The sequence below is a fragment of the Hipposideros armiger genome, unplaced genomic scaffold (assembly GCF_001890085.2).
Source record: "Hipposideros armiger isolate ML-2016 unplaced genomic scaffold, ASM189008v1 scaffold_143, whole genome shotgun sequence".
Lineage (NCBI taxonomy): Eukaryota > Metazoa > Chordata > Mammalia > Chiroptera > Hipposideridae > Hipposideros > Hipposideros armiger.
Genome location: NW_017731493.1, coordinates 2,160,654 through 2,180,723, shown reverse-complemented (window position 1 = coordinate 2,180,723; position 20,070 = coordinate 2,160,654). Strand labels below are relative to the sequence as shown.

At 35.2% G+C, this 20,070-nt stretch overlaps 1 protein-coding gene and 1 long non-coding RNA gene across 2 annotated transcripts; one reads left to right on the top strand and one right to left on the bottom strand.

The window, feature by feature from the left end:
• Positions 1-299: 299 nt before the first annotated feature.
• Positions 300-1,340, bottom strand: PRPS1L1 (phosphoribosyl pyrophosphate synthetase 1 like 1). Its single transcript, XM_019650622.1, has one exon. It carries the CDS (start codon positions 1,297-1,299, stop codon positions 343-345), a length of 957 nt encoding a protein of 318 aa, XP_019506167.1. The 5' UTR covers positions 1,300-1,340; the 3' UTR covers positions 300-342.
• A 13,667-nt stretch (positions 1,341-15,007) lies between these two features.
• Positions 15,008-19,958, top strand: LOC109386983 (uncharacterized). Its single transcript, XR_002124882.1, has 3 exons — positions 15,008-15,045; positions 19,550-19,637; positions 19,726-19,958. It is a non-coding gene; the product is annotated as an uncharacterized LOC109386983 (long non-coding RNA).
• The last annotated feature ends 112 nt before the right edge of the window (positions 19,959-20,070 follow it).

Here is a 20,070-nt window from a genome sequence, read left to right as displayed (position 1 = left end):
AGTAGTCTAAGCTTCGCCAGTCACTTTGAAACACCACCATACAACACCTTCAAAGTCTGAAACCAGCCGCAGAACCTGTAGTTCAAGCTGCAATGCTCACAAAATCATTCAAGAAGCTAGAACGAGACAACCCCGATAGGAAACCCCAGTAGCTACTTCTCAATCTGTCTTTCCCCAGTTTAAGATGAACTCTAAATATACCTGATGTGGATGTAGCAAGTCACACTGGAGCAAGCTGGGTGTTCAGGTGAACTTTTCATCAAACACCCAGGGAAAACAACAGGCAGGTTATCTTTTTTATCTTATTTTATTTTAAAAGAGAATAACCCCAAAGTTATTTTATCATAAAGGGACATGGCTGAACAGGTAGGACACAGATTCCCCATTGTGAGTTCTCCTGATGGCTTCTGCAAGGATCATGGAGATATCGATCACCTGCATTTTGGAGCAATGCTTCATGTTAGCCTCCTGAGGTATGGTATTGGTGACTACTACTGCTTCAAAGCCTGCACTGTTGATGCGCGTAATGGCAGGGCCAGAAAAGATTCCATGGGTCAAGATTGTGTAAACCCTGGTGGCTCCAGCTGAGAGAAGTTTGTCGGCTGCATGGCAAATTGTACCACAAGTGTCAGCCATGTCATCCACAAGGATAGCCACACGGCCCTTCACATCTCCCACCAGCACCATGCGGTGCACTTCATTGGCTTTCTTCCGTTCTTTGTGAATCAGGGCAAAGTCCACATTCAACCGGTCTGCGATGGAGGTCACTCTCTTCGCTCCTCCAGCATCAGGGGAGACAACAGTGCAGTTCCTCCATTCAGGGATATTCTCCTTTATCCACTTCAGGACAACGGGCTCTGCATACAAATTGTCTACTGGAATATCAAAAAAGCCCTGAATTTGAGAAGCATGTAGGTCCATGGTGATGATATGATCCGCGCCTGCTATCGACAGCATATTTGCAACCAGCTTGGCAGAGATGGGGGCCCGGCCCTTATCCTTCTTATCCTGCCGGGCATAAGGGAAGCATGGGATGACTGCGGTCACCCGGCTAGCGGAAGCAATCTTGCAGGCATTCATCATGATCAACAGCTCCATTAGATTATCGTTGATTTCGCCACAACCACTCTGCACTATGTAGACATCCTCTCCACGCACACTCTCGCCAACTTCCACGCAGGTCTCCTGGTTGCTGAATTTCTTGGTCACCACCTTGCCCAGCTCCAGGCCCAGGCGGTCGGCAATTTTCTGGGATAAGTCCTGGTGGGAGCTGCCACTGAAGATTTTGATATTTGGCATTTTGGTCAACTACCCAGGGCACTCGGGGTCCAGCAATCACCGCTGCCACGGCTATTGGAATGGAAGTCAGACCAGACTCTAACAGCTCCTAGTGGCTGTTACTGGCAGTTACTGTCCCTTCCGGCTGTGCACAGCTCTAAACAGCCGCGGGTCTTTAAAAAAAAAAATCCTGCTTGGCACCCACTTCACAGTTTTAAACTAAAGAATCAAGTCTTTCTTCAGTTCATGGATTTTCCCCCCCCTATTAGTTCCTGTATTAGTTTTCCAGAGCTTTATAAATAAATTTGAGTACATAAAAATATATGATGATGGAAGGAGAACTGACTCTGGGTGATGAACACACAATGCAATATACAGATGATGTATTATAGAATTGTACACTTGAAATTATATAATTTCACTAAGCAATGTCACCTCAATAAATATCATAAGTAATTTTATCTCTATATATATCTATAGATATATATGTATGTATAACTTCTATAAGGCAAAAAACCCATAAGTTTAAAACAAAAGTTACAAACTGGAGAAAGTGTTTAAAATATAGTTAGAGTTCTTTCAATTGAGTGAGAAAAGATAATCAAATTTAAAAGTTTGAAAATGGTATAAATAGGCAATTCACAGGAAAAAATAAGTAGTAATTAACATATGAAAAATGCTGGTAATCAAGAAAATGTTAATTATTTTCACATATCAGTTAAACAAAATTATAAGCTAGATAATTCCTATTTTAATAGAATGTGTAAATGTGTAGATTTTGCAAGGGAAATTTTTGCACATAACTTTGACTCAATGTGTCTACTTCTAGGAAAATACTTAAAATATTCACAAGTACCTCAAAAATATATTGATAATGGCATTTATTGCTGTATTTATTTATTCAGTCAATATTTCCTGAGGTGTTCTGTGTGTTGGGTGTTGCACCTCTTACAGGGTATAAGATGGTGAATGACAATTTACTTTTAAATGAAAATAATTTTAACTCTACATTTTTAAGGAAAAATTTAAAATAATTGCAATATTGTATTTCCATTTTTTAACCCTGGAATACCAATACTAATGTTTGTAAAGAGACAAGTATTTTGAACTTTTCATTCCTTTGTGATCAAGAAAAAAATTAAGAGAATAAAAATTTTTTGAAGACCAAAAAGAAAAAAAAAAAGATGGTGAATGACAAACAGTAACCTCTAGAAATTGCTTATTAAATAAAAAATCTGGAAACTAACAACTAACAAATGTCCACTGATAAGCCAATTATCAAATAATGTATTGTACACCCACAGGCAGCCTTTAAAGAGACTGATTTATGTGTAGTAATATGAAAATGACCCCAAGATATTTTTAAATGTGAAAACTCAGTCACAAAAATATGTATAGTATGATATTTGTGTATTTAAATTAAATAACAGTCAAGGCAGCGAATCATTTTTATTATGACTATCTCTGGAGAGGGAACTAGGTTGGTGGGAGCTGGGGATGAAGGGGGACTGTCACATTTTATTGCCATCTGTTAATATAGTATTTGAACTTTCATTATTTTTATAACTTAAAAAAGACTAACAAAATATATATGATAATAGTGTTTCTTAGAAAATTTTAAGCACACAGCTTTCAATGTACATTGGGGGTAGTGGGGTAAGTGCAAGGGGCCAGAGATACCAGGAATTCCACCAACAAACTGTGTTGTGAAAATAATGGCGGCACTAGATATAGATCACGCATTTTTATCCTGCTAATTGTGAGGCTGACATTTGTTTCTGTGATATTTTGATTTAGCTTAAACCCCAATCATCACTTTTTTATATTTTGAAATTATTAAATAATTTTTTGAATATATTTTCTCACCCCACTGGGTTGGGTGCACGGATAAGATAAGCTCAGGAATGGGCTAAGAAATGGGGTGGGCAATAGAAATGTAAGATTTGGCAATGTCTGTGAAACACATTACTTTGCCAGAAGAAAAGTGTTTTATATACTGAATGAGCTGTTATTATAAAGCTATATAAACAGCTATGTCGAAAGGCTACATCAAAATGTCCTCTTCTCTGGGCCGGCCGAGTGGCACGATGGTTAAGAACTGGCTTGGGATGCCGGAGGGCCCCGGTTCGGATCCCACATATGAGGGCCAGTGACACTGCCCTCTACAGCTAAGATGCTGAACAACAGCTCAACCTGGAGCTGGGCTGCCGTGAGTCGCCTGCGACGGCGTAGGCTGCAGCCCCTGTGGCAGTGGGTTGCCATGGGCTACCGTGTGTAGCCAGCAGCCAGCGTGAGCGGCCAGCAGCAGCAGTGAGCGGCTGTCCAGAAGCCGGCGACTGATCTGCCTCGCCCTGGAAGAGCACAATGATGGTGCCAACTTGGGCCAGTGAAGCAACGTCCTCCACAACTAGACTGAAGAACAAAATGACAGCAACTTGTCTGTTCCCCTTCCCCCAATTCCCCAGCGCTGTTTCCATTCCCCCGAATTCCCCAATAAAAATCTTAAAAAAAAAAAAAGTCCTCTTCTGATCCAATCTCATCTCTCCCAACAACACACTGGGCTCCTCGTTTCAGATTCTTCATGGTTGACAGTGCCTGGCAGGCTCATTTCTGTCCACAATCCTTCTTTCCTATATAAAATCAACAGACCCACCTATACCATATAATTCTCATCCTCAGCCAGACTGCATACAGTAAGATTTCTAAAGAAAATTCTGTGGCTTAATTTTGCAGCACTGAAAAGTACTTGCAGCGCCAATTAAAATGATTTTTCTTTTAGTGTTTTTAATGTGTCACACAGTTTCCAGTTTTCAAAGAAAAACAAAACAGATTTTTAAATAGACTTAATATTACCTAAATAGGACTGAATGCTAATGTAAACATTCAAAACCCATAGTTGGTTGCATTTTTCTTTTCTTGATGTGTTAAGTAGGAGAAATTTTTGTCTTGCTGTTATTTTTTGCTCTAAGCTCTGGCTGTTGCAACACCTCATAGTTTCAGGGATTTTTCTAGAATCATAAAATGTTAAAGAAGGAAATGGCCTCAGAGACCACTCAATCTAACAACCAATTCAGACAGAGAACAGAGGCCCAGAGAAATGAAATAACTTGCCTGGGATCTAACAGCTAATTGGAGGCAGAATGTGGACTAGAATGTGGGATTTCTGAATTTTCAAGTAGGGCTTTTCTCACAATACCATTTCTATGCCTTTTCTTTGAGGTTTAGCAGAATGAAGGAAAAATTACAAAGTTGTGCAGGAACTTTTGCATAAAAATTTAGCATAAAAACTTTTATCAAACAATTACAATAAAGACCAAAAACCCAAACCTAAAGAAAAATTCTTTTACTTTAAAAAATCATTTCTGGAAAGAAATGAACCATTAGTAATGTCACAGAAATATCTTTTGTGCTCTGACATTTCTGTTACGTGGATGGGATCTATTGCAAGGGGATTTAACTCCTGTTTATTTTGGTCTCTGTAGGTTGAGAGAGACATCTATCTTATCATTGATTGTTTCTGACAAAAGTTACAGGTAGGAATGATGCCTACTAAACAATGCATTCTCTTTATTTAAGACATTGTTTCTTAATCAATTATTCTGTAAACAGAAATTGTGGTACAGAGAAAATGCCTTATCTGTCTCCTTCTCAAGGCAAGCGTATCTAAATGTCATTTCTACAGATCTGTGAGAATTGTTGTATTTTGAAGGTCTTTTGAGTCAATACCCAGAATATATAGATATTACCTTGGTAATAGTTTTTTGCTGTACTGATTATTCTTTTACCCTTCACAATTCCAATATAAATAATTCAAAGAGCCCTGATGCAGCTTGATCAGCTAAGGAGAAAAGATATTCAGTCAATTCTTTCAGAAAGTGGAGGAAAAAAATGGTTGTTGTACTTTAAGTAAAATAAATGCATTTACTAAACATTCTTGCGGTTGACAAAATGCTAGATGTTTAGGTGGCAATTATAGTTCTTTGATAAACTGTCAAATCTTGTCACAACACATGTTACAAACAAGGACAGATTTAGATGTCCTTTATGACAGCTTTGTGTAGGTTGAGAATGTTTGGCAGTTAATTTCAAACAAGGAACATATTTTTCTTTCCAGCAGTTATCTGCTTGTTTAATAGGAAGAGTTTCTTTGCGTCTTTAATCTTATTTGACTCACAGTTCCAGATCATTATTGTAACATTACCTTCCCTCATTTTTTGTTGATAATAATCATCCACAATACTTTGACAAAACAATTTTCCACAGAGCTTTACATTGGTAGAAATGCTTTAAAGTTTGTTTTATGATTGTTTACAATTTAAGTTGACTACTGTGTGTGTTTATTGTGCTTTTTGTTGGAAACCTGTCATTTTATACAATAGATATGAAGATAGTGATTAGGTAAATAAAGCTGAGTGAAGCAAATAGGAGAAAAGGATAAAGTTTTGTGATTCAGAAATATGACTTTAAATCTGAGTATTATGTTAGACTCATGAGGGTATTTTTGAAACACACTTTGGAATTTTTTAAAAAAAATTCTGGTTATTACTTGGCCATAAGAAAAGATAAAATAATGCCATTTGCGACAACATGGATGGATCTTGAGATTACCATGCTAAGCAAAGTAAGACAGAAAAAGCTGAGAGCCATATGGTTTTACTCACATGTGGGATATCAAACTGAAAGCAAAAAAAAAAAAATGAACAAACAAAGAAAGAAACAAAAACTTGTAGACACAGACAACAGTTTAGTGCTTATCAGAAGGTAAGGGGGGAAGGGATGGTAGAAAAGGGTAAAGGAGGTCAAATATATGGTGATGGAAGGAGAACTGACTCTGGGTGGTGAACACAAAATGCAATATATAGATGATGTATTATAGAATTGTACACTTGAAATCTATCTAATTTTATTAACCAATATCACCCCAATAAATTAAAGAAAAAGAAAATCATAAGGAAAAAATATTTTCTAGTGAACTTAAAAATCTTAGTAAGAAAAAATAGTCTTGGAATAACAATGTTACATTGCTGAATAATATATCATTATAATGACAGACGAATCAATAAATGGAGAGGTTTTATAACTAGCAGATTGCAAATAAGAAAATATATCCCTAATATTTGTGTGAAATATTTTAAAATATTTTAAAGCAAATAATGGATCTTGCCTTTCTCATGTAGAATATTAGTTCCATGAAGTTAATGAAAAGATACTTATGTTAATTATATTTTGACAAAATACAAGCTCCATTTATGTATTCACACCTACTTTAAAGACATTTTTTTCTCTTCAATTGTGACTATTTATTTAATCTTCATAATAAACATTAAGACCCATTGTCCATTCACATAAGTGAAAATTGAGTGTAGTGTGGTTTGGAATGGCTTTGTGGTTCTCAAACTTGAGGCCTCAGTATAACGAGGAGGCTGTGCTACAGAGTAGATTCCTGAGCCTCACCCCCAGAGTTACTAATCAGTAGGTCTGGGGTGGAGCCCCACGCTTTATGTTTCTAACAAGACACCAAGTAATGTTGGTGCTGTCATTTTAGTGGCCATGCTTTTGAGAACCACTGGTTTATATCATGAAGATTTATTTTGCCATTTGGGAAAATGAAAAGTATAGTTGATTTATTTTGCTTCTACTCATTTCAGTACCCCTTGTAACGTGGCATCTTTTATTTTGCTTCTAGATCTTTTCTCTTCATATTCTTGTTTTCTATATACTAATATTGCTTTCAAATCTCATATCATTTTTACGAACTATACACATACACTCTTCAATTGAAAATGTCTTATTGTGTTCCAGAAATATTTTGACAAATACACGTATTATGAACTCTTGTAATTTGGGAAGTTTAAAAGTCCATTAGACATTCAAACATCTAAAAACCAGTTTCTACTTATCAGTCCACTAAGGATTGAATGTAAACTGAGAGAATCTCCTATTTATTATCAGGTTTCCCTTCCTTGAGTAACTTACGATATTTATCACTGAGAAAGGTCTTTCTGTCATACTGCAAAAACAACTTAGCTGTCCATGATGATACTAAGCATTGTACAGAGTAAATATTTGCTAGTTTGATTTGATGTTGCCTTTGGGAGGAAACCATTGTAATACCAATTTATAAACAAAACAAAGTAAGCAAAAGCAAAAGAATTCTCTATTCAAATATCTGTTCATGTGTAGAACCTAATGGCTTCCATATTGTGTTTCTTCAAGGGTATCTGGCTACCTATTCTTGTCCCTTCATACTGCCCCATAAATTTCAGAATCAGTTTTCAAGTTCCACATAATTTTTTGCTGAGATTTTGATGGAATTGTATTATGTCTATAAAAATTTAGGGAAAAGATTGACATTATAATACTACTGAGTTTTCCAATCCCTAAACATACTATTTCTCTCCATTTATTCTTTAAAATTACAAAAAAAATTATAATTTTTCTGTAGAAGTCTTTCTTAGATATATATTTTCTACATATTTTTAGATCTTTCCAGATACTTCATATGATACTTTATATGATTTGAATGGTGTCTATTGAAAATTGTATTTTCTGTTACATAGGAATATATATGATATTCTAAATATTGTGTCCATTCTCAAAACTTATTTGTGAATTTAAGAAGTTTCTATATAAGGCACCATATCTTCTGGAAATAAATGGCAATTATGATTATTTCTATTTCTTGTACTTTTCCCCCACCCCCTGCCATGTGGTGCTGCTAGGACCTCTAAAGTCAGGTTGACTAGAAATGGTGACAGTGGGCATTCTTGCCTTATTTCTAATCTCAAAAGGGAAAACTTTTAATGTTTTACCATTACGTATAATATTGTATTTTATCAGTAAATACTCTATTAGATTTTAAAAGCCCTTTCTATTATTAGTTTGCTGAGAGTTTCTTTTTCTTTCAAATCAAGAAAGAGACTGGAATTATGTCAAGTCCCTTTATCTTTTGAGATTATGCTTTTTCTTATTTAACATCTTAATATGATAAGTTGCAACAATTTCTTTTCTAATGTTAAACAGACCTTACATTCATGGGATAAACCCAATTTAATCATGACACACTATCTATTTTATATATTACTTGATTCAGTTAGCTAATAATTTATCCAAATTTTTTCATGTATCTTTATGAGAGAATTTGGCCCATAATTCTCTTATCTTTACTACTATGTTTAGAAAACAAGATTATGCTAGCTATGTACAAGTTAGAGCATTTCATCTTTTTCTAATCTATGGAAGAGTTGAATAAGTTATGACATTAAGTAGAACTGGGCCAGAAGATTTTTGACTACTGACTCAATTTCTCAAATGGTTTTCCGTCATTCAGGTTATAAGGTTATTGCTTATATTCAGAATTTCCAATTTTTTGTCAATTTTAAGTTTTATTTGTGTACAAAATTTCCTATTTCATCTAAATTTTCAAATTTACTGACTAGGTACTTTTCATAATATCCTCTTATTTTTAATATATGCAGCATCTTTAATATGATTCCCTTTGCCATTTTTAGTATTAGATTTTTATAGTTATTCTTTCTTTTTTATCAGTTTCACCAGTGTCTACTAATTTTATCAGTCTGTTCTCAAAACCCTATGTTTGAAATTGTTGATACACCCTCACTGGCTGCTTGTTTTAAACTTTGTTGACTTTAATGTTATTTTTATTATTTTCTTTCATGGCGTCTTTGTGTTTATTTTGCTGTTCTTTTTTTAACTTAAGATGTATGCTTAGCTTATTCTTAATATATAAAGCTATATATTTCTAAGTGCTGTTTGAACTGAAGAGTTATGTTTAATATTTTTATAGTATTTCTGTTGATGTTCAGGTAAAACTATTTTTCAATTTGATGGCAATTTTTTGTTTCAGGGGTTATTTAGTTTATTTCTTAATTAACAGATATTTAAGGAATTTTAAAATATATTGTTGTTGTTTTTGGTTTCTCGCTTAATCACACTATAGTCTAGTCAGAAAACATGCTCTGTATGATGCCTTTGAAATTTGCTGAACTTTTTTTATGGTCCTAAGTGATCACCTTTCATAAACATTCCACATGTGCTAGGAAAAATATGTACTCTGGGGTGGTTAGGTGCTATACGCATATATACACATTAGCTCTGGTTTGCTTGTAATGTTATTTATATCTTCTATATCTTTACTGATTTTTTTTGGCCTATTCTATGAAATAGAGAAATATGTTAAAATTTCCACAGTAATTATTAGTATGTATCTTCTCTCCTTATGTCTCTCTTTTATTTCTCTATATTTTGAAGCTTATTATCTAAAAATTTAAGTTGTAAGTTTTTGATGAATTGAGTTAATATTTTAGAGTAACACTTTTTCTTCTAGTAGTCTGCCCTCCATATCCGAGAGTTTTGTATCTGCAGATTTAACCAACAGAGGATCAAAAATAATTGAAAAAAAAGAAATCCCAGAAAGTTCCAAAAGGCAGAATTTGAATTTGTCATGTGCCAAGCACTACGCTGAGTCTACATGAATGAAGTGATGAGTAGGTGTACCTTGTTGCATATAACCTATGTGCAAATATAGGTTATATGCACATACTGTGTCATTTTATATAAGGGACTTCAGCAATCTCAGATTTTGAAATCTGATCCCTGTGAATACTGAGGGTCAACTGTAATGCCTTCAGCCTTAAATTCTATCTTGCCTGGTAATGATATAGTTATATTACCTATCTTTTAAATAGTATTTGATTTATTCTCCTATCTTTTAGTTTCCGCCTTACTGTATGTATTAGATACATTGCTTATAAAGGTCATTCAACTTCATGTTAATTTATGTCATTTAACTTCATGTCATTTAACTTCATTTATCCCCTCTTGACATAGAATAGCCAGATATTATTTTTTCCTCTCTACTTTCTTTCCTTCCTTCCTTCCTTCCTTCCTTCCTTCCTTCCTTCCTTCCTTTACTTTAGTTCCACAATCACATTATTATCGTTTTATAGAATCAATGTTCATTTAGATACATCTACCTATGTATTACTCTCTTTGCTCCAATTTTATTCTTGCATCTTCAACCTTCTATTTGGTATCACTTGCCTTCTGCCTGAAGTATATTCTTACACATTTTCAAGATACTGCTGGTGAAAAACTCTTTATTTTTTCTTTTGGTCTGATATTTTTATTTCATCCTCATTTTTGAAAGATTTTTTGCTAGGTGTACAGTTCCACACTGTCAGTTATTTTCTTTCAGTCAGTTGAGACCATCATTTTCTCCCTCTCTGGATTTCATTGTTGCTGTTTAGAACTCAGCCTCCTTTGAAGTTACTCATTTGAAGATAATACATTTCTCTCTCTAGCTGCCTTTTAAGGTCTCCCATCCTCCCCCTCTCTCTCCTTCCGTTTCTTTCTTCCTGATGCAGATTTACCGTTATATGTCTAGGTGTGGTATTTTTTTTTAAGTAATTACATGCTGAGATTCATTTGGCTTCTTGAATCTGTGGATTGGTGTTTTTCATCAGTTGTGGAAAAAAATTCTCATTAATTATCTCTTCAAATATTCCCTGTCAACTTTTCTCTCCTCCTGCTAGAACTCTGATGAAACTTAAAATACACTTCTCATTCTATTTTCCAAGAACTTGTTTTTCATAGTTTCCTTAAAAATATATATATATTTTTTATGTTGCATTCTGCACCCTTTTTTCAGACCTGTCTTCCAGCTTCCTTTACTCTCTTTTCATCTGAGTCTATTGGGCTATAAAAACAGTCGATTGAGGTGGGGTTTTCTGTGATTTTATTTTCTTAGAGCAGTTATATGTTTACAACAAAATTGAGAGAAAGGTACAGAGATTTCCCATACACCTCTGCCGCCACACATACATAGCCTCCCTTATTTTTAACTTCACTCACCAGAATGGTACATTTTTTACATTGACATCATGTTTACCCTGACTCCAAGTTCACTCTTGGTGTCTTACATTCCATGGGTTTGGACAAATGTATAATGACATGTATCAATCATTACAATATCATGCAGAGTATTATCACTACCCTAAAGATCCTCTCTGCTCTGCCTATTTACCCTTCCTCCCCTCCTTTACCCCTGGCAACCACTGATCATTTTAGTGTCTCCACAGTTTTGCCTTTTCCAGAATGTTATATTATTGGAATCCTGCAGCATGTAGCCTTTTAGATTGACTTCTTTCACTTAAGTCATATGCATTTAAGGTTCCTTTATGTCTTGATAGCTCATTTCTTTTTAGAATTGAATAATATTCCATTGTCTGGATGTACCACAATTTATGTATCTATTCTCCTACTGAAGGATATCTTAATTGCTTCTAAGCTTTGGCAATTATGAATAAAGCTATTATAAACATCCATGTGGTGGCTTTTGTATGGACATAAAATTTCAACTCCTTTGAATAAATATCAAGGATTGTGATTCATGGATCATATAGTAAGAGTATCTTCAGTTTTCCAAGAAACCACAAACCGTCTTCCAAAGTGGCTGTACCATTGCATTCCCACCAGCAATGTATGGAAGTTCCTGTTGCTCCACATCCTCACTGCATTTGGTGTTGTCTGTGTTCTAGACATAGGCCATTCTAATAGGTATGCATTTCTATTGAGTTTTTAATTTTAGTTACTGTATTTTTCATTTGAAGACATTTTGTTCAGTTCTTTTTCAATCATTCTGGGGCAACATTTAGAGTTTATTATTCTCTAAAAATATCTTCAAATGTATTCCTATTTCAAACTATTTTTTAAAACATGTTATAATAGCTGTTTTATCAGATATATCTGATAATTTCAATGTCTGAAGTTTTGGGAATCTGTAACTGCTGTTCATTTTACTTGCTCAGGCTAGGTTTTTCTTTTGTGCTTGCTTATGTTTATGCACTCTCATGGCATATGAAATCTTATTTGAGGGGATTCGTTGAAGCCTAGAATGAAAATGTTTTCACCCAGAGAGCGTTTACTTCTGACTCCTATATGGAGTTGCTTAGTATGGGAGCACCTTAAACCATATACAGCGCTTAAGTTTTCCCAGACTACCCAGTGATATGTATAACCCCAGACTATAGGACTATGCAAAGTTCACCACTTCTCAGGAATCCACTCCTCTCAACCCTTTCATACCCCCTTTCTCACACTATTTTCCTCTGCTGTCTGCTATGCTTACCATCAAGTCATCCCTCCCTACTATGGTCTGTCCATAGGTTACGTAAGGTTCACCATTAGGATTCTGAAGATAGAGAGCTTTTTAGGTCCCAATTCAATGAGTAGAAGGTCTCCTATGAGACCCCTCACCTTGGGCAGGCCCTGGGCCTTAACTTGCATTGTCCTTGACTCATGAAGTTCATAAAAATGAAACCTAAGATAATTATAGCTAGTTTTAGCTCTTGTATCAAGAATTTAGGATGAGCCTGTGCTCATATCCCCTCCCCGAAGACAGAATGGTGGAGGCACCAAGTCACGGCGGAGAAGCCATCCCAGGACGATTAGTGGGAGCAGAGGCTGTGCCATGGTGACTGATGGAGAGGCTGAAGTGAATGGATGTGCAGGAGATTGTATAAGAAACAGAAACCAGTAACCTGAGAAATTGTCAGAAATAGCTCACTGTGGGACACTTAGAGATGGGGCTAATGTTTGGACTTAATGTAAGCTTGTGCCACTATAGTTATAATTGTAACCTGATTTTCCCATGTCTGCTAGGCCCTTCCAAATCAAGGTTATATTTATGATAAACTCAAGGTCAGGGATAAGAGAGACTAAACAAATATAATGAATGTATATTTTATATACTACCTTCTAGTAATTTGTCTTTTAAAATGTTACTTGTGATTGTTGTTGACTTTAGCAGTTTACTTCACCAACAGTCACTTTTTGTGTAAATACATTCTGCTTCATATCCTTGTATGTTAATTTACTTCTTATCAATTCAATTCATGAGTTCTCGTTTCAAATAAACTACAATGAATAATAAGAAACAGCTTATTAGTGTCAACCTGTTTTCTTCCTTGTGTAGACATAAGAAAGGAGGTTTTGTCAGTGGATAAATGAATTTATGACAATAAGCTATTATGTTATTTCTTGAAAATTATATATTTTTAAAGTAATAATTTATTTTCACTAATTCTGGAGGGTTCTGCTCAGTGTTTGGGGGCTAGGAAAATAGTGATTAGTGGTGTTTCCAAGTATCAGGAGTACTTGGAAACAGCTGATTTCTTATTTCCTGTAAATTTAATCCAACTACAGAGGGGCAGTTTGATGTTATGGATTTGCGTGCGCGAGCACGCGCGCGCGCACACACACACACACACACACACACACACACACTCACACTCACACGCTGGTGCCAGACTGCCTGGGTTTGAATCCTGGCTCAATAGCTTAATATCTGCATCACTTTGGACAAATGACTTTGGCAACATTTCCTCATCTGTAAAATGGATGACAATAGTAGTACCAACCTCTTAGGATTGTGAGGATTAAATAAGTAGAATGAATATAAACCATTAGTAACCATTAGTAACAGTGTTTTATATATGCATATCACATGAACCTTATAAATGATAGCTATTTATATATACAGGATGCAGGTGGTGTTGAAAATTTTGAAAAGTGGTAGCAGAACCTGGTCTATGAGGACACCTGCTCCAGGATCTTCTTTATTTGCCACTTATCTTCCTGGATGGGGCAGTAACAGTGTCCATTTCTCTCCCACGTGGCTAGAGGGAACTGTGATGAGAGGGCCACATGTTGAAGGTATGCCTGCCTCACAGTGTACATGGTTCCATGAATTGACTCCTTGAATTAGAGCCAGTCTTTATCCAAGGACTCCTACGTCAGGTCCAGTGAGAGCTGGGAAGCCGCTGACATCTTAATGCGTCCTTCAGACAGCAGGCTCTCCCTCTACACATAAGTATAGAATAAGATCCCTAAAAAAGCAATTTAGTCATCAGGGCTTGTGGAAAATTCTTGGTTAACTAAATGAGGATAGTTTCGCATGTTCCTTAGTTTATTTTGCAGGGATGAAGCATATTTTAACTACAGATCATAAAAATGTTTTTAATGTTTCAATATTTAATTCTCATAACTACATATTAAATCTCCACTTTTAATATATTTTATAGCAATAGATAGTGGTTGGGAAACATGATCTTCCTATCCTGAGATTCTATGGTAGTTGACTGTTTCTCCCAGTAAGACACTGCTGAAACGTTTTGAACAAGGAAATATATGCCTTATTTATAATATCTCCAGGGAAGGAAATCCCACAGACCCTGGTGATGACGATGTGCTCTTTTAAAAAATATAACCCATTTGGGAAATTCTCTTATATTTCACTTAAGTCTACTTCCCTAAAGTTTAATCTCACTTTTGCTTATTTAATCCTCGATAAAGATGGAGATCCACTGATATCATTCTCTTCATGTACTTGAGAACCATTATTTCAAAAATCCTCTGCTGAATAATCTCATTTTGTCAAAGGCTTTCATTATAGGTTCTATTTGTAAATCCTTTCATCTTTCCTAGTGCTCTCCATCTCTCTGTCTTAAATCTCTGAATCTAAACAATCTGTGCTCCTGTGGGCCTGACCAGTGTAGTATTATGCTGGATGTGTCACCTCAGATTCCTAATGCTTAACTACTATTTATACAGCCCAGCATCACACTTGCTTTTTTAAGAACAGTAAAAGCATTTTAATGGAGGTGATACATTATCTCTGAGCATTTATTTGTGTCACAGGTAAACTAAGGCCATTTAAAAACAAACATACTCCTTTCCCGCAAAAGAGTAAGTAGATTTTGACTGCACATTTTTTCTAATTAAACAAGTCCTTTAACAGTTGTTAAAAAACAGAACTATGTTCCAGAGCTACTTGTGGTTAATTGTGGTTTATTGCACACTGGAGGAAAAAAACAACAGAGGGTACAAAAAGGATTTAAAAAGAATGGATCTTGAGCAATTAATTGAATTATATTTCTTTTAAAGAACCAGTGTATCTGAAATAAATAAATAGACCTTGGGTTGAATTGGTAGATTTCACCAGTGAAATGTTTTTAATCTTTTCACTTTAAGTGTGGATTGTAGACCTAGTGTTTGTTTTTGAACTCTGCAGCTGTCATTAGTATAAATAAAATTGAGATAATTATATTATGAAACTGGAACCAAAATTGGCAAGGTAATTCGGTGAAATTTAAGATTCCCTTGATTATTGTATTAGCTATCACATTCTTTCTTGAATTTATGGATTAATCCAAAGAGTACATGGCCCAGATTGTTCTGTTATTTTTACTCTGTTTGCATGATAGGTTATGATGTTGCTTCGATGAATAACATAATTTTATTTGCTTTTCACTTGTATTTTTGTGCCTTTAAAAAGCTTTTATCACTTTTTTAAAACATTGCAATCAGAGAAGATTTTCATGAAAACCTCTGTTCATAGTTACTCTTTTATATTGTTGATGAAATCTTTGTTTACTTTTCTTTGGGAGGTTTAAACAGTGGTCAACCATTTACAGCATATTCATAATTTATTTATAACTCAAAATAAAATAAGACCAAAAATTAGTGAAACTTAATACTTGAAAGATTCCATATGTTTTGATGTACTTAGATTATTATTTTATTCTGTGTAACTAAGTTACAAATCACTAAGATGTAAGTTACGTGTAAGCACCATATAAGATTTCATACGTATTTAGTGCTTTGTCTCTATTTCTAAGTCAGTGAAGTTTCATAAATCAGCACTGTTTTTGCTGGCTTGCTACCTAACTGTGATTTTTGTGCAGTCTCTTCTGTATAAGACCTGGGTTTCATACAATTTGCATATGAAAATAATACCTGGTAGGTAAAAGACATATTATGTTGGTTTAGTGTTACGGGTTATAATTTAAGTATAACAGAAGCAGGAAACACACATTTAAACTTTACCTTAAACCTCCAACTCTTATATGTTGTTTATAGATTAGTAAATAGCAGGATCTTAAGAATCTATGTCCAATGTCATGATCTGGAATTCAAACTATTACCAAGTATTTTCTATCTGAATGTTCCATTGGCAATTCCTCAAACAACATGACTGTAAAAATAGGCCCTTGGCTATTTTATTGGGGTGTCACATGTCCTAATCCAGTGATTCCCAATATGGATAATCATCAGTATCATCTGGGTTACTTTTTGAAAATACAAATTTCTAAACTCAGCCCTGGGACACTTTTTCAAAAATTGGCAGCAGTAAAGCAATGATTCTCAACGTTGGCTGCACATCAGAATCCCCTGGGGAGCTTCAAACAAACAAACAAACAAACAAACAAACAAAGAAACAAACAAACAAACAAACACCCTGATGTGTCGTCTTCATCCCATTCCCAGGGATCCTGATGCAATTGGTTCTGAGTGACCATAACTCCCACCTGAACCCTGAAAGCTTTTCAAGCTAATGTCCAGCCACTTTTGAGAACCACTGCTTTAAACAATAGATTCCTTGATTAGAAGTATGATATTCAGTTTCTTACAGTGTGTATTGATTTGGTTTACAGTGTTGCAAGTTCATTACCATCTTCAAATATTTCTATTTTTTTGTTTAGAAAATTCTACTGATAACCCCTGGAAGAAGCAGAGGCTGGTGCCTCCAAGCAAGCTCTGGCATGGAGAGATGTCTGAGCCTGCTTGCCTCACCAGGAGAAATACAGAGGGTGCCAAAAACACGTATACGCATTTTAAGAAAGGAAAATAAATACAGTATTAAAATTGTAATGCTCAGTATATACCGATAACAAAAGATGAATACAAGTCATGTATACACATTTTCTTGGCACCCCCAGTATATGACTTCTTTGAGAAGTACTATTGAAGTTGGGCTGCCTTCCTCCTATCAGACAGAGAGCCTACAGACAGGGCAGTTAAAGATGGTAGAGTCAATAAGCTGTTTCTGCTGTGTCCAGAACAACCAGGAGGCCTGCTTTCATTATAAGTGGACCTTGGTAATAAGAGCTAACATTTACTGAGTACTTACTACATGCCAACTACTTAGAATTTGCCACCGAAGCTCCACTGCCATTTTACAGGGAAGGAAATGGCAGACACTGAGAGGCTAACCAGAGTCACACAGTGTGCAGTAAAGGCGACATCTGGCCCAGGCAGTGTGACTCCAAGGCCCTCATGGCGGCCTATGCTGCCACCTTGACCGACTAGCTAGACAACAATATGGTATGACAGATAGGAATAAGCGAGTACATAAGCAGGTTGAAGTCCGGTCTTGTACAAGTAATGCTAACATCTACAACTTACTTGACTTCTCCCAGCTTCAATTATCCCATCTATAAAATGGGCTTAATAATAGTACCTTCTTCACAGGTTACCATGTTTCCCCGAAAATAAGACCGGGTTTTATATTAATTTTTAGCTCCAACAATTTATATTTATTCATTCATTCATGTACAGAAATCTACATTTATTCAAACAGTCATGTCTGGCTGACAATCTTAACTGGGGCTTATGTTTGGGGTAGGGCTTATATTACAGGCGTCCTGAAAATCATGCTAGGGCTTATTTTTTGGCTAGTTCTTATTTTCAGGGAAACACGGTATTATGAGGTTTGTAAATAAAGGGCTGGCTTGGTGCCTGGATGATAGAGTATTTATGAAATAACTTCTGGTTTTATAAGTCAGCACAGTTTTTGAGTCCAAAAACATAGAAATTTCGAGTTTGCTTTCATTGCCACTCTTCCTGTGAGTAGACTAGATAGTAGTTCTCGGCAGTGTATATATAGGTTAGTCAAGGCTTATTCTAACCATGAAATTCTCTAATTTTCATAAATTTAGAAAATTATCATTCGCCCAGATATATCATCATTAGTTGGCAAAATTCCTCTAGTCTTATGACTATGGTCAATCATTTAACTTGTTAAAATGAATCTTATTTTTTCATTGATTTATATAAGCCAAGCTTCTTTCTTAGGGAATATACTGCTTTACGTACTAAGTACAAGAGTTTTCCTGAGGAATTTATGTGGTAGCTCATTTAAAGTCTCCCATAAGATGGTGCCACAGAAAATTACTGGAATGGGTGTTAGAATGCTTGGATTGTATCTTCCCAGTCTTCTTGCTTTAAGTACTGGACAATTCCAGGCATGTTGATTTAACCTCTTAAGTTTTTTGTTATCTTATATGTAAAATTTAGAAGCTGAATTATACGAGAGCAATGATTTCTTCTCACTGTAATATTATGTGATTCTGGATATGATAAAATAGCAACAAGGATATATTTATATATGTAAACTGTATATATAATGGAAACTGTAGTTCTCACCCACCAGTTCATCTTTTTAGTTCCAACAATTTTTCCTTATTCTGAGCTCATCTGTCAAAATGAAGAAGTAGGATTTCGTGATTTCTTACTTTTTATGATTCTACTCATCTTTCCTCCAGTATCAGCTATTCTGAAAACTGCAACCGCCCCAGTGCCTAGAGATTATTCCTTTGGTTACTTTCTAACAACTTTTGGAACTGCTTTATCTTCTATCATCTAGTATTTTTATTACCCAATTATAGTGTTTCTCAAATATCGATTCCTGGATAGACATTTGATTACACAGATAGTGGAAATATTATCCTAATTCACACACACACACACACACACACACACACACACACACACGTTGAATTAATGAATAGAATATTTATTTCTAAATGTCTGACACCTGGTACCACTTGTATTACAACAAAATATGACAGTGTTCCATTTAACACAAAATTGTTTATGTTCTACTTCTCAAACTAACTTTGGTGAAGGGATAGTTATTATTATTTTTAATATCCAATTCATTGTATACCATTCTTTTATAAAATACAAAAAATTAAAAAAGAATGACAAGGAAAAGGATATTTTTAAAAAGAAAAAAATACACAAATCCAATATTTAAAAATCTTTGTTTCAATAGACGCTATTCTGTCAAACTGTTCTAAAATTATTTCTCTCAAACTTTTTCTCAACGTCTATACTTGTCATGAACCAATAGCAGAGTGCATAGAACTGTAGTGACCTGTGGCTAAGACACTGAGTTGCACTGGTCTTGAAAAGCAAGTTTGACTATTGTTTCTGTGCTTTTGGCAATTTTTATTAAAAATAACTATATTACAACATCTACAATGCTGTGATATTATAGTGAAAGCATTCACCTCCTCACATACAGAAAACATTTTCTTATAGTATTTGAATAAGAGTGAAATGTGAACAGTAATGAACCTTAACCCCTTTGCTTCTCCCTTCTTTCTTCCCCTCCCTCAATCTGTAGTATTTCTTCAAAAGGCTAGATCTGGCCAGTTTCACACAATACCTGCATTCAGAGACTGGATCTCCCTGGTTCTTTCCGTGGTTAAAATGTAAGTAGCTATTAAGCCTCACCTGTATTTAATCTTAGTGGGAATCAGGTGTTCAGATCTTTTCTTGATAACCGCTTTTCATTAACAGGGGAAGAAGGAAGCCTGGGAGGAACTGAGCCCCTCAGGTGTGGAGAGGGGCTACCATCAGAAGGGGCAATGTCTGTCCAGGCCACAGGCCTGGTAACAGAGCACTGGAGACCTACCCATGATTTGAATGTTGGAATCATGGTCCAAGTAGGAAACGATACAAAAAGTTGATGATAAAAGAAATACATGTAAGATGATTGATTGCACTGTGAAATACATGCGGTATTAAGATGTTTTTTTCCCCATTAAATTTACTGTAAGGAAGAATACAGAAATGACTATTTTTCAAAATAGTAATTCGACTGGAACTTCAAATAGAAATAGAAATAGAAATATATATATATAT